The sequence below is a fragment of the Oncorhynchus keta genome, unplaced genomic scaffold (assembly GCF_023373465.1).
Source record: "Oncorhynchus keta strain PuntledgeMale-10-30-2019 unplaced genomic scaffold, Oket_V2 Un_contig_2269_pilon_pilon, whole genome shotgun sequence".
NCBI classification, from domain to species: domain Eukaryota; kingdom Metazoa; phylum Chordata; class Actinopteri; order Salmoniformes; family Salmonidae; genus Oncorhynchus; species Oncorhynchus keta.
In genome coordinates this window covers 102,108-117,454 of record NW_026283015.1, presented here as the reverse complement: position 1 = coordinate 117,454, position 15,347 = coordinate 102,108, and the positions used below count along the sequence as shown (strand labels likewise).

At 47.5% G+C, this 15,347-nt stretch overlaps 1 protein-coding gene across 1 annotated transcript in view; it reads left to right on the top strand.

The window, feature by feature from the left end:
- The first annotated feature begins 831 nt into the window (after nt 1–831).
- Nucleotides 832–15,347, top strand: part of LOC127921592 (CCR4-NOT transcription complex subunit 4-like) — a 38,526-nt gene continuing 24,010 nt past the window's right edge. Inside the window, exons 1-7 of the mRNA XM_052505180.1 lie at nt 832–846; nt 1,004–1,090; nt 1,304–1,405; nt 5,342–5,467; nt 5,747–5,868; nt 8,733–8,948; nt 14,409–14,484. Coding sequence (XP_052361140.1) covers nt 832–846; nt 1,004–1,090; nt 1,304–1,405; nt 5,342–5,467; nt 5,747–5,868; nt 8,733–8,948; nt 14,409–14,484 — 744 coding nt within the window. The remainder of the gene's footprint in view (nt 847–1,003; nt 1,091–1,303; nt 1,406–5,341; nt 5,468–5,746; nt 5,869–8,732; nt 8,949–14,408; nt 14,485–15,347) is intronic.

The window sequence follows — 15,347 nt, the reverse complement described above, 5'->3', positions numbered from 1 at the left end:
TTGGCAAGTCAGTTGAAGAACAAATTCTTATTTACAATAACTGCCTAGGAACAGTGGGTTAACTGGTCTAGGAACAGGGGGTTAACTGGTCTAGGAACAGTGGGTTTAACTGGTCTAGGAACAGTGGGTTAACTGGTCTAGGAACAGTGGGTTAACTGGTCTAGGAACAGTGGGTTAACTGGGTTAACTGGTCTAGGAACAGTGGGTTAACTGGTCTAGGAACAGTGGGTTAACTGGTCTAGGAACAGTGGGTTAACTGGTCTAGGAACAGGGGTCTAGGAACAGGGTTAACTGCCTTGTTGAAGGGGTTAACAGAACGACGTAGGAACAGGGGTCGTTACGGCTCTTCTATCACCTTTCAGAAATGAAGAGACTGATCTGTCAATTCTCACTAGTTTTTACGTATTGATTGGGCCCCTGACAGATTTCTCCCTCGTCCCTGCTGATGATGTCAAGATGAATTATGCAACACCCTCCTGCAGTGTCATTCACCTGTCCAGTTGACTGTGATTCCAGATAGAAAATTAATTTAACACGCCACTGTTACAGAATAACACACCCCCTGCGTCGGCATGACGTCGATGTGCCACGCCCCTGCGTCGGCATGACGTCGACGTGCCACGCCCCTGCGTCGGCATGACGTCGACGTGCCACGCCCCTGCGTCGGCATGACGTCGACGTGCCACGCCCCCTGCGTCGGCATGCCGTCGACGTGACACGCCCCCCCCGTCTGCTAGAAGCCGACGTGCCACGCCCCCTGCGTCGGCAAGAAGCCGACGTGCCACGCCCCTGCGTCGGCATGACGTCGACGTGACACGCCCCTGCGTCGGCATGACGCGCTGGAATGTTTATAGATTGTTAATCTGTTCTCGTTCTGACTGTCTTATTGTAACAGTTTTGGAGCGTAATTGACTGTTGTAACATGATTATAACAGTTATGTTTTGATGTGTAGACTAAACTACATTTCCCAACAGCCCCTCTGTTTTCCTCTGTCCGTCCCAGATTCTAAAGAGACCCGAGTATTTTGTGAAGTTCGGGAAGGTCCATAAAGTAGTCATCAACAACAGCACCTCATACGCCGGCTCGCAGGTATGAGGGGGCGGGAACTTCCTGTGGGCGAGGATGATTGACAGTAATGTTGTAGTTTAAATTGATGCCGTTTGGTTGGTCGATGGAGTGCATTAGAAATGTATTACTAACACAACATACAGTCATAACACCAGTACAATGAAAATACATAAAGTACATTGATTGATTAACACATTGATTAGTCCATTGATTGTCTTGGTCTTGTCCCCCAAGGGTCCCAGTGCCAGTGCCTATGTCACTTACATCCGCTCAGAAGACGCCCTCAGAGCAATACAGTGTGTCAACAACCTGGTAGTAGACGGCAGAACACTGAAGGTAAGTTTGGGAAAATATACCACGGTATGTACATCTAGTCAATAAGCATCTCTAGTCTGGGCACAGGACCAAACCATAAGCATCTCTAGTCTGGGCACAGGACAACACAATAAGCATCACTAGTCTGGGCACAGGACAGAACAATAAGCATCTCTAGTCTGGGCACAGGACAGAACAATAAGCATCTCTAGTCTGGGCACAGGACCAAACAATAAGCATCTCTAGTCTGGGCACAGGACCAAACAATAAGCATCTCTAGTCTGGGCACAGGACCAAACAATACGCATCTCTAGTCTGGGCACAGGACAGAACAATAAGCATCTCTAGTCTGGGCACAGGACCAAACAATAAGCATCTCTAGTCTGGGCACAGGACAGAACAATAAGCATCTCTAGTCTGGGCACAGGACCAAACAATAAGCATCTCTAGTCTGGGCACAGGACCAAACCATAAGCATCTCTAGTCTGGGCACAGGACAACACAATAAGCATCTCTAGTCTGGGCACAGGACCAAACCATAAGCATCTCTAGTCTGGGCACAGGACAGAACAATAAGCATCTCTAGTCTGGGCACAGGACCAAACAATAAGCATCTCTAGTCTGGGCACAGGACCAAACCATAAGCATCTCTAGTCTGGGCACAGGACAGAACAATAAGCATCTCTAGTCTGGGCACAGGACCAAACAATACGCATCTCTAGTCTGGGCACAGGACAGAACAATAAGCATCTCTAGTCTGGGCACAGGACCAAACAATAAGCATCTCTAGTCTGGGCACAGGACAGAACAATAAGCATCTCTAGTCTGGGCACAGGACCAAACAATAAGCATCTCTAGTCTGGGCACAGGACCAAACCATAAGCATCTCTAGTCTGGGCACAGGACAACACAATAAGCATCTCTAGTCTGGGCACAGGACCAAACCATAAGCATCTCTAGTCTGGGCACAGGACAGAACAATATGCATCTCTAGTCTGGTCACAGGACCAAACAATAAGCATCTCTAGTCTGGGCACAGGACCAAACAATAAGCATCTCTAGTCTGGGCACAGGACAGAACAATAAGCATCTCTAGTCTGGGCACAGGACCAAACAATAAGCATCTCTAGTCTGGGCACAGGACAGAACAATAAGCATCTCTAGTCTGGGCACAGGACCAAACAATAAGCATCTCTAGTCTGGGCACAGGACCAAACAATAAGCATCTCTAGTCTGGGCACAGGACAGAACAATAAGCATCTCTAGTCTGGGCACAGGACAGAACAATAAGCATCTCTAGTCTGGGCACAGGACAGAACAATAAGCATCTCTAGTCTGGGCACAGGACCAAACAATAAGCATCTCTAGTCTGGGCACAGGACAGAACAATAAGCATCTCTAGTCTGGGCACAGGACCAAACAATAAGCATCTCTAGTCTGGGCACAGGACAGAACAATAAGCATCTCTAGTCTGGGCACAGGACCAAACAATAAGCATCTCTAGTCTGGGCACAGGACAGAACAATAAGCATCTCTAGTCTGGGCACAGGACAGAACAATAAGCATCTCTAGTCTGGGCACAGGACCAAACAATAAGCATCTCTAGTCTGGGCACAGGACCAAACAATAAGCATCTCTAGTCTGGGCACAGGACCAAACAATAAGCATCTCTAGTCTGGGCACAGGACAGAACAATAAGCATCTCTAGTCTGGGCACAGGACAGAACAATAAGCATCTCTAGTCTGGGCACAGGACAGAACGATAAGCATCTCTAGTCTGGGCACAGGACCAAACCATAAGCATCTCTAGTCTGGGCACAGGACCAAACATAAGCATCTCTAGTCTGGGCACAGGACAAACAATAAGCATCTCTAGTCTGGGCACAGGACCAAACAATAAGCATCTCTAGTCTGGGCACAGGACAGAACAATAAGCATCTCTAGTCTGGGCACAGGACAGAACAATAAGCATCTCTAGTCTGGGCACAGGACAGAACAATAAGCATCTCTAGTCTGGGCACAGGACCAAACAATAAGCATCCTAGTCTGGGCACAGGACCAAACAATAAGCATCTCTAGTCTGGGCACAGGACAACACAATAAGCATCTCTAGTCTGGGCACAGGACAGAACAATAAGCATCTCTAGTCTGGGCACAGGACAGACACAATAAGCATCTCTAGTCTGGGCACAGGACCAAACAATAAGCATCTCTAGTCTGGGCACAGGACAGAACAATAAGCATCTCTAGTCTGGGCACAGGACAGAACAATAAGCATCTCTAGTCTGGGCACAGGACAGAACAATAAGCATCTCTAGTCTGGGCACAGGACCAAACAATAAGCATCTCTAGTCTGGGCACAGGACAGAACAATAAGCATCTCTAGTCTGGGCACAGGACAGAACAATAAGCATCTCTAGTCTGGGCACAGGACAGAACAATAAGCATCTCTAGTCTGGGCACAGGACAGAACAATAAGCATCTCTAGTCTGGGCACAGGACAGAACAATAAGCATCTCTAGTCTGGGCACAGGACAACACAATAAGCATCTCTAGTCTGGGCACAGGACAAAACAATAAGCATCTCTAGTCTGGGCACAGGACAGAACAATAAGCATCTCTAGTCTGGGCACAGGACAGAACAATAAGCATCTCTAGTCTGGGCACAGGACAAAACAATAAGCATCTCTAGTCTGGGCACAGGACAGAACAATAAGCATCTCTAGTCTGGGCACAGGACAAAACAATAAGCATCTCTGTATTAGATTAACGTTTGAAATGTCCGCTTCTCTGATGTGAATTTCTACACCTTTCACACAGGATTTATTGTGTGTTGGCTGTAATAACAATTGTGTGATGTTTTTAAATCTTTTTAAAACAGCCCCATTTTAAAAATGTATTTTGACCTCTTTCTTGTCGGCATTCCCCTTTTTAATATAGCCACTGCTTAGCCGGCAAGGAGGAAGAGACGTTCAACTTTGACCCTGTTGTTGGTATCGTTGTCATGGTGAATAAAAAGTGTTGTCAGATATGTTCTGGTAATTATATGAGCTGGCTAGCCATCTGGATAGCTAGCTAACCAGAGAACCAAAAACATTGTCTATAAAAGTTGATTTTAGTTGTCATATCCTGAATACATTTTTAAAACCGATTTTCTATTTGGGTGCGAAAAAAAAGATTGTGTAGCATTGTTGGTTTATGCCAGACTGGCGAGACGTCACGCCCAGACGTGTTGGGCCAGGCTGTCCCGAGACGTCGTCGTGCCATTTGTGTTTATACTTTTTCATAATGACAAGTTTGATGTCAGACAACAACAATAGAGTGTCCATGATTGAATGCTGCCAAAGCAGGTAAGAGGAGAGGTTTATCCTGAGGCGCAAGCGACTTTTCATCTTGGTTTGAAAAGGGGTTTAACTTGAACTTTCTCGACTAAATGAAGGCGTGTTCCCTTTTCTACTCGTTCAATCAAGGTCCCTGTCTTGGGGAATTATTGCCAAGCGTGTTGTACATGTGGATATCTCGTGCATAGTTTGACCTAACGAACTGTCGTTGTGTTCTACAGGCTTCTTTAGGGACGACGAAAATACTGCAGCTAACGAGCTGTCGTTGTGTTCTGCAGGCTTCTTTAGGGACGACGAAATACTGCAGCTAACGAGCTGTCGTTGTGTTCTACAGGCTTCTTTAGGGACGGCGAAATACTGCAGCTAACGAGCTGTCGTTGTGTTCTACAGGCTTCTTTAGGGACGACGAAATACTGCAGCTAACGAGCTGTCGTTGTGTTCTACAGGCTTCTTTAGGGACGGCGAAATACTGCAGCTAACGAACTGTCGTTGTGTTCTACAGGCTTCTTTAGGGACGACGAAAATACTGCAGCTAACGAACTGTCGTTGTGTTCTACAGGCTTCTTTAGGGACGACGAAAATACTGCAGCTAACGAGCTGTCGTTGTGTTCTGCAGGCTTCTTTAGGGACGACGAAATACTGCAGCTACTTTCTGAAGAGCATGGGGTGTCCCAAACCTGACTGCATGTATCTACACGAGCTGGGGGACGATGCGGCCAGCTTCACTAAAGAGGAGATGCAGGTAAGATGACCAATTTCAATACTCAGGAAAGGCTCTTTCTCAATTCATCTTTCCTCCGATCCTCACCCTGCTATCTCCTACCTCCTTCTCAAAACACATTGTGGAATGGTTTGAGGGACCTGGGACCTTCTCCTCCAATAATGCTTGAGAAGGAGACGAGTAGATGGGATGAACTAGGAGAATTTGAAATGGAGTCCCAATATTGTAGTAGTGTTGGACTTCACAGCAGGTGTTTTATCTTTCTAACATGATCCTTTGTGTCGCTCTGTTGTCTGTCAGGCAGGGAAGCATCAAGAGTATGAACAGAGGCTGTTACAGGATCTGTACCAGAACCCCAGCTTTACCACCCAGACCTCAGGAGGGGAGACGACCAAGAGCTCTAAACCCAGCTGTTTGCAGAGGTAGGCTAAGAGCTCTAAACCTTTAAAGAGGTAGGCTAAGAGCTCTAAACCTTTAAAGAGGTAGGCTGAGAGCTCTAAACCTTTACAGAGGTAGGCTGAGAGCTCTAAACCTTTACAGAGGTAGGCTGAGAGCTCTAAACCTTTACAAGAGGTAGGCTGAGAGCTCTAAACCTTTACAAGAGGTAGGCTGAGAGCTCTAAACCTTTACAGAGGTAGGCTGAGAGCTCTAAACCTTTACAGAGGTAGGCTGAGAGCTCTAAACCTTTACAGAGGTAGGCTGAGAGCTCTAAACCTTTACAGAGGTAGGCTGAGAGCTCTAAACCTTTACAGAGGTAGGCTGAGAGCTCTAAACCTTTACAGAGGTAGGCTGAGAGCTCTAAACCTTTACAGAGGTAGGCTGAGAGCTCTAAACCTTTAAGGAGGTAGGCTGAGAGCTCTAAACCTTTAAGGAGGTAGGCTGAGAGCTCTAAACCTTTACAGAGGTAGGCTGAGCTCTAAACCTTTACAGAGGTAGGCTAAGAGCTCTAAACCTTTACAGAGGTAGGCTAAGAGCTCTAAACCTTTACAGAGGTAGGCTAAGAGCTCTAAACCTTTAGAGGTAGGCTGAGAGCTCTAAACCTTTACAGAGGTAGGCTGAGAGCTCTAAACCTTTACAGAGGTAGGCTGAGAGCTCTAAACCTTTACAGAGGTAGGCTGAGAGCTCTAAACCTTTACAGAGGTAGGCTGAGAGCTCTAAACCTTTACAGAGGTAGGCTGAGAGCTCTTTAGAGGTAAACACTATCCTGGGATCCATTTTGATACCTGACGCTTGACTGATGTCTTTTGAAGAGCTGAGATTGACTCGTGGTACATTCGTCTCCCTTCTCTTCCCCCCAATTACTCACTATTCCTTCTTTCTCTCTTCACCCCCTTCGCTCTCTTCCCCCCCTTCGCTCTCTTCCCCCCCTTCACCCCCTTCGCTCTCTTCCCACCCTCTCCCCTTCCCCCCCTTCACTCTCTTCCCCCCCTTCGCTCTCTTCCCCCCCTTCGCTCTCTTCCCCCCTTCGCTCTCTTCCCCCCTTCGCTCTCTTCCCCCCTTCGCTCTCTTCCCCCTTCGCTCTCTTCCCCCCTTCGCTCTCTTCCCCCTTCGCTCTCTTCCCCCCTTCGCTCTCTTCCCCCCTTCGCTCTCTTCCCCCTTCGCTCTCTTCCCCCTTCGCTCTCTTCCCCCCTTCCTCTTCCCCCCTTCCTCTTCCCTCTCTTTCCCCCTTCACCCCCTTCACCCCCCTCTTCCCACTCTATCCCCTTCCCCCTCTTCCCCCTTCCCCCACCCCCTTCACCCCCTTCCCCCCCCTTCACCCCCTTCCTCTTTCCCCCCTTCCCTCTCTTCTCCCCCTTCGCTCTCTTCACCCCCTTCGCTCTCTTTCACCCCCTTCGCTCTCTTCACCCCCTTCGCTCTCTTCCCCCCTTCACCCCCTTCGCTCTCTTCACCCCCTTCGCTCTCTTCACCCCCTTCGCTCTCTTCCCCCCTTCACCCCCTTCCTCTTCATCCCCTTCCCCCCTTCATCCCCTTCCCCCTTCACCCCCTTCACCCCCTTCATCCCCTTCCCCCTTCCTCTCTTTCCCCCCCCTTCGCTCTCTTTCCCCCTTCCCTCTCTTCCCCCCTTCATCCCCTTCCCCCCTTCATCCCCTTCATCCCCTTCCCCCTCTTCATCCCCTTCCCCCCTTCATCCCCTTCCCCCCTTCACCCCCTTCCCCCCTTCGCTCTCTTTCCCCCTTCGCTCTCTTTACCCCCTTCCCTCTCTTCCCCCTTCACCCCCTTCGCTCTCTCCCCCTTCACCCCCTCTCTTCCCCCTTCCCTCTCTTTCCCCCTTCCCTCTCTTTCCCCCCTTCCCTCTCTTTCCCCCCTTCCCCCTTCATCCCCTTCCCCCTTCCCCCCTTCACCCCCTTCCCCCTTTCGCTCTCTTTACCCCCCTTCCCCCTTCCCCCTTCCCCTTCCCCCCTTCCCTGACATTAGCCTGTCCTCTTCCCCCTTCTCTTCCCCCTTCCCTCTCTTTCCCCCCTTCACCCCCTTCCCCCCTTCCCTCTCTTTCCCCCTTCCCTCTCTTTCCCCCTTCCCCTCTTTCCCCCTTCACCCCCTTCCCCCCATTCCCTCTCTTTCCCCCCTTCCCTCTCTTTCCCCCTTCCCTCTCTTTCCCCCTTCCCTCTCTTTCCCCCTTCCCTCTCTTCCCCCCTTCACCCTTTTCCCCCCTTCACCCTCTTCCCCCCTTCACCCTCTTCCCCCCTTCACCCTCTTCCCCCCATCCCTCTCTTCCCCCCTTCCCTCTCTTCCCCCCTTCATTAGTTCCCCCTCTTTATAACACCCCCCTTCACCCTCTTCCCCCCTTCCCTCTCTTCCCCCCTTCACCCCCTTCCCCCTCTTCCCCCCTTCACCCCCTTCCTCTTCACCCCCATTCCCTCTCTTTCCCCCATCCCCCATTCCCTCTCTTCACCCCCATCCCCCCATTCCTCTTCCCCCTTCACCCCCTTCACCCCCTTCCTCTTTCCTTCCCTTCCCCCTTTCCCTCTCTTCCCCCACTTCACCCCCTCCCCCCTTCCCCCCTTCCTCTTCCCCGCCTTCCCTCTTTATAACTTCCCCCCTTCACATTAGTTCCCCCCTTTATAACACCCCCACTCCATTAGTTTCCCCCTTCCCTCTCTTCTCCCCCTTCGCTCTCTTCCCCCATTCACCCCCTTCCCCCCCGCTCTCTTCCCCCTTTTCGCTCTCTTCCCCCCTTCCCTTTATAACTCTTCTCCCCCTTCGCTCTCTTCCCCCACTTCACCCCCTTCCCCTTCCCCTTCCCACTCTCTCCTCTTCCCCCCTTCCCACTCTCTCCTCTTCTCTACAGATCCAACAGTAACAACAGTCACGGACAAGACGTGTGGCCAGCGTTACACCCCACGGGGAAGACGACCGATGGTCTATCGGAGCACAGTAAGAGCCCGCCGTCGAACGGCGGCGTCTTGGACACTGAACACGTGTCACCGGACGGACCTGAACGTGACGTTGGCCTGGGCTCTGTGACTGGCCTCTCGCCCTTCTCCTCAAGCCGTGACCCTCCAAGGTAAAAGGGCCGTCCGTACACACTTCACTCGAGCACTTCCGAGTACCTAAAATGTTGCACGGCGCTGGTCTATGACGCCCCATCGCTCTGTTTGTGTGTATCAGTCTTTATAACAACCATCCACTGACATTAGTGTGTATCGGTCTTTATAACAACCATCCACTGACATTAGTGTGTGTCAGTCTTTATAACAACCATCCACTGACATTAGTGTGTATCAGTCTTTATAACAACCATCCACTGACATTAGTGTGTATCAGTCTTTAACAACCATCCACTGACATTAGTGTGTATCAGTCTTTATAACAACCATCCACTGACATTAGTGTGTATCAGTCTTTATAACAACCATCCACTGACATTAGTGTGTATCAGTCTTTATAACAACCATCCACTGACATTAGTGTGTATCAGTCTTTATAACAACCATCCACTGACATTAGTGTGTATCAGTCTTTATAACAACCATCCACTGACATTAGTGTGTATCAGTCTTTATAACAACCATCCACTGACATTAGTGTGTATCAATCAGTCTTTAACAACCATCCACTGACATTAGTGTGTATCAGTCTTTATAACAACCATCCACTGACATTAGTGTGTATCAGTCTTTATAACAACCATCCACTGACATTAGTGTGTATCAGTCTTTATAACAACCATCCACTGACATTAGTGTGTATCAGTCTTTATAACAACCATCCACTGACATTAGTGTGTATCAGTCTTTATAACAACCATCCACTGACATTAGTGTGTATCAGTCTTTATAACAACCATCCACTGACATTAGTGTGTATCAGTCTTTATAACAACCATCCACTGACATTAGTGTGTATCAGTCTTTAACAACCATCCACTGACATTAGTGTGTATCAGTCTTTAACAACCATCCACTGACATTAGTGTGTATCAGTCTTTATAACAACCATCCACTGACATTAGTGTGTATCAGTCTTTATAACAACCATCCACTGACATTAGTGTGTATCAGTCTTTATAACAACCATCCACTGACATTAGTGTGTATCAGTCTTTATAACAACCATCCACTGACATTAGTGTGTATCAGTCTTTAACAACCATCCACTGACATTAGTGTGTATCAGTCTTTATAACAACCATCCACTGACATTAGTGTGTATCAGTCTTTAACAACCATCCACTGACATTAGTGTGTATCAGTCTTTATAACAACCATCCACTGACATTAGTGTGTATCAGTCTTTATAACAACCATCCACTGACATTAGTGTGTATCAGTCTTTATAACAACCATCCACTGACATTAGTGTGTATCAGTCTTTATAACAACCATCCACTGACATTAGTGTGTATCAGTCTTTATAACAACCATCCACTGACATTAGTGTGTATCAATCAGTCTTTATAACAACCATCCACTGACATTAGTGTGTATCAGTCTTTATAACAACCATCCACTGACATTAGTGTGTATCAGTCTTTATAACAACCATCCACTGACATTAGTGTGTATCAGTCTTTATAACAACCATCCACTGACATTAGTGTGTATCAGTCTTTATAACAACCATCCACTGACATTAGTGTGTATCAGTCTTTATAACAACCATCCACTGACATTAGTGTGTATCAGTCTTTATAACAACCATCCACTGACATTAGTGTGTATCAGTCTTTATAACAACCATCCACTGACATTAGTGTGTATCAGTCTTTATAACAACCATCCACTGACATTAGTGTGTATCAGTCTTTATAACAACCATCCACTGACATTAGTGTGTATCAGTCTTTAACAACCATCCACTGACATTAGTGTGTATCAGTCTTTAACAACCATCCACTGACATTAGTGTGTATCAGTCTTTATAACAACCATCCACTGACATTAGTGTGTATCAGTCTTTATAACAACCATCCACTGACATTAGTGTGTATCAGTCTTTATACAACCATCCACTGACATTAGTGTGTATCAGTCTTTATAACAACCATCCACTGACATTAGTGTGTATCAGTCTTTATAACAACCATCCACTGACATTAGTGTGTATCAGTCTTTATAACAACCATCCACTGACATTAGTGTGTATCAGTCTTTATAACAACCATCCACTGACATTAGTGTGTATCAGTCTTTATAACAACCATCCACTGACATTAGTGTGTATCAGTCTTTATAACAACCATCCACTGACATTAGTGTGTATCAGTCTTTATAACAACCATCCACTGACATTAGTGTGTATCAGTCTTTATAACAACCATCCACTGACATTAGTGTGTATCAGTCTTTATAACAACCATCCACTGACATTAGTGTGTATCAGTCTTTATAACAACCATCCACTGACATTAGTGTGTATCAGTCTTTATAACAACCATCCACTGACATTAGTGTGTATCAGTCTTTATAACAACCATCCACTGACATTAGTGTGTATCAGTCTTTATAACAACCATCCACTGACATTAGTGTGTATCAGTCTTTAAACAACCATCCACTGACATTAGTGTGTGTCAGTCTTTAACAACCATCCACTGACATTAGTGTGTATCCAGTCTTTATAATAACAACCATCCACTGACATTAGTGTGTATCAGTCTTTATAACAACCATCCACTGACATTAGTGTGTATCAGTCTTTAAAAACCATCCACTGACATTAGTGTGTATCAGTCTTTAAAAACCATCCACTGACATTAGTGTGTATCAGTCTTTATAACAACCATCCACTGACATTAGTGTGTATCAGTCTTTATAACAACCATCCACTGACATTAGTGTGTATCAGTCTTTATAACAACCATCCACTGACATTAACTCCCCAAACTAATTTTACACACAGCTTCTTTTCTAAAGGCCCCATTTGAAATGTTTTCACACAAAGAACAATGACTAACATGAGAAGTAGAATTTTAATTCATCCTGTTCCCGGGAATTAATGTCCTTCAAACCTCCTCGATGCTCTACCGGTTATCTCTCGTCTACTGGCGTGGCTGTTATCTCTCGTCTACTGGCGTGGCTGTTATCTCTCGTCTACTGGTGGCTGTTATCTCTCGTCTACTGGCGTTGCTGTTATCTCTCGTCTACTGGCGTGGCTGTTATCTCTCGTCTACTGGCGTTGCTGTTATCTCTCGTACTGGCGTGGCTGTTATCTCCTACTGGCGTTGCTGTTATCTCTCTGTCTGGCGTTGCTGTTATCTGGGCGTTGCTGTTATCTGTTATCTCTGTTATCTCGTCTACTGGCGTTGCTGTTATCTCTCGTCTACTGGCGTGGCTGTTATCTCTCGTCTACTGGCGTTGCTGTTATCTCTCGTCTACTGGCGTGGCTGTTCTCTGTCTCTCTCGTCTACTGGCGTGGCTGTTATCTCTCGTCTACTGGCGTGGCTGTTATCTCTCGTCTACTGGCGTTGCTGTTATCTCTCGTCTACTGGCGTGGCTGTTATCTCTCGTCTACTGGCGTGGCTGTTATCTCTCGTCTACTGGCGTTGCTGTTATCTCTGTTATCGTCTACTGGCGTGGCTGTTATCTCTCGTCTACTGGCGTGGCTGTACTATCTCTCGTCTACTGGCGTGCTGTTATCTCTCGTCTACTGGCGTGGCTGTTATCTCTCGTCTACTGGCGTGGCTGTTATCTCTCGTCTACTGGCGTGGCTGTTATCTCTCGTCTACTGGCGTTGCTGTTATCTCTCGTCTACTGGCGTTGCTGTTATCTCTCGTCTACTGGCGTGGCTGTTATCTCTCGTCTACTGGCGTGGCTGTTATCGTGGCTGTTATCTCTGGCGTCTACTCCACGTGGCTGTTATCTCTCTACTGGTCTACTGGCGTGGCTGTTATCTCTCGTCTACTGGCGTGGCTGTTATCTCTCTACTGGCGTGGCTGTTATCTGGCTGTGGCTGTTATCTCTCGTCTACTGGCGTGGCTGTTATCTGGCGTGGCTGTTATCTACTGGCGTGGCTGTTATCTCGTCTACTGGCGTGGCTGTTATCTCTCGTCTACTGGCGTGGCTGTTATCTCTCGTCTGTTATCTCTCGTCTACTGGCGTGGCTGTACTGGTCTACTGGCGTTAGCTGTGGCTCTACTGGCGTGGCTGTTATCTCTCGTCTACTGGCGTGGCTGTTATCTCTCGTCTACTGGCGTGGCTGTTATCTCTCGTCTACTGGCGTGGTTATCTCTCGTCTGTGTATCTCTACTGGCGTCTGTTATCTCTCGTCTACTGCGTGGCTGTTATCTCTCGTCTACTGGCGTGGCTGTTATCTCTCGTCTACTGGCGTGGCTGTTATCTCTCGTCTACTGGCGTGGCTGTTATCTCTCGTCTACTGGCGTGGCTGTTATCTCTCGTCTACTGGCGTGGCTGGTATCTCTCGTCTACTGGCGTGGCTGGTATCTCTCGTCTACTGGCGTGGCTGTTATCTCTCGTCTACTGGCGTGGCTGTTGCTGTTATCTCTCGTCTACTGGCGTGGCTGTTATCTCTCGTCTACTGGCGTCTACTGGCGTGGCGTGGCTGTTATCTCTCGTCTACTGGCGTGGCTGTTATCTCTCGTCTACTGGCGTGGCTGTTATCTCTCGTCTACTGGCGTGGCTGTTATCTCTCGTCTACTGGCGTGGCTGTTATCTCTCGTCTACTGGCGTGGCTGTTATCTCTCGTCTACTGGCGTGGCTGTTATCTCTCGTCTACTGGCGTGGCTGTTATCTCTCGTCTACTGGCGTGGCTGTTATCTGGCTACTGGCGTGGCTGTTATCTCTCGTCTACTGGCGTGGCTGTTATCTCTCGTCTACTGGCGTGGCTGTTATCTCTCGTCTACTGGCGTGGCTGTTATCTCTCGTCTACTGGCGTGGCTGTTATCTCTACTGGCGTGGCTGTTATCTCTCGTCTACTGGCGTGGCTGTTATCTCTCGTCTACTGGCGTGGCTGTTATCTCTCGTCTACTGGCGTGGCTGTTATCTCTCGTCTACTGGCGTGGCTGTTATCTCTCGGCGTCTACTGGCGTGGCTGGCTGTATCTCTCGTCTACTGGCGTGGCTGTTATCTCTCGTCTCTCTGGCGTGGCTGTTATCTCTCGTCTACTGGCGTGGCTGTTATCTCTCTGTCTACTGGCGTGGCTGTTATCTCTCGTCTACTGGCGTGGCTGTTATCTCTCGTCTACTGGCGTGGCTGTTATCTCTCGTCTACTGGCGTGGCTGTTATCTCTACTGGCGTCTGTTATCTCTCGTCTACTGGCGTGGCTGTTATCTCTCGTCTCTGGCGTGGCTGTTATCTGGCGTGGCTGTTCTCTCTCTCTCTACTGGCGTGGCTGTTACTCTCTCTGTCTACTGGCGAGAAGAGGGGACCAACTCCATATTAATGCTCATGGTGATGGAATGAGATGTTGGACGAGCAGGTGTCCACATCCTGGTGGTGATGTCATTTGATCTCTGGTCATCCTCTCCACACCATGGTTGTTCTAACAGGGCTGCTTTGTCTTTCAGCCCCAGGGACGCTCTGCCAGAGGTCACCAGGAGCAGGGACACACAACATGGGGACTCCTCAGAACGTCACAACCTGGTAAGATGGAGAACATGGGAGAGTTTTCAGAAGCAATGGGAAAATGGTCTTTATTATTCGACCTTAGACTTGATAGATGGGAATCTGCAGCGATCTGTTGCTTCCTAGACATCTTGATTGAAAAGCTGTTACACATTGGTCAGTATTATTATTATTATTATTATTATTATTATTATTATTATTATGGTCAGTATTATTATTATTATTGGTCAGTATTATTATTATTATTATTATTATTATTATTATTATTTGCTGTTTGGGGTTTTAGGCTATTTCTGTACAGCACTTTGAGATATCAGCTGATGTACGAAGGGCTATATAAATAAATATTTTGGTTTGATTTGGTTTATTATTATTATTATTATTATTATTATTATTCAACTAATCAGTGTTATTTTATTCATTATTATTATTATTATTATTATTATTATTATTATCCCTCAGTATTATTATTATCTCTCAGTATCTCTTATTATTATTATCTATCTCCTCTCTTCTTATTATTATTCTTATTCAACTAATCTCTTCCTTTATTCATCCCTCTCTCTATTATCTCTCTCTCCTCCCTCTCTCTCTCCTCTCTCTCTCTCTCTCTCTCTCTCCTCTCTCTCTCTCCTCTCTCTCTCTCTCCTCTCCCTCTCTCTCTCTCTCTCTCTCTCTCTCTCTCTCCTCTCTCTCTCTCTCTCTCTCTCTCCTCCCTCTCTCCTCTCTCCTCTCTCTCCTCCCTCTCTCTCTTCTCTCTCCTCCCTCTCTCTCTCTCCCTCTCCTCCCCTCTCTCCTCCCTCTCTCTCTCTCTCTCATCCCTCATCTCCCTCTCCTCTCTCTCTCCCTCATCTCCCTCTCTCCTCCTCTCTCTCTCCCTC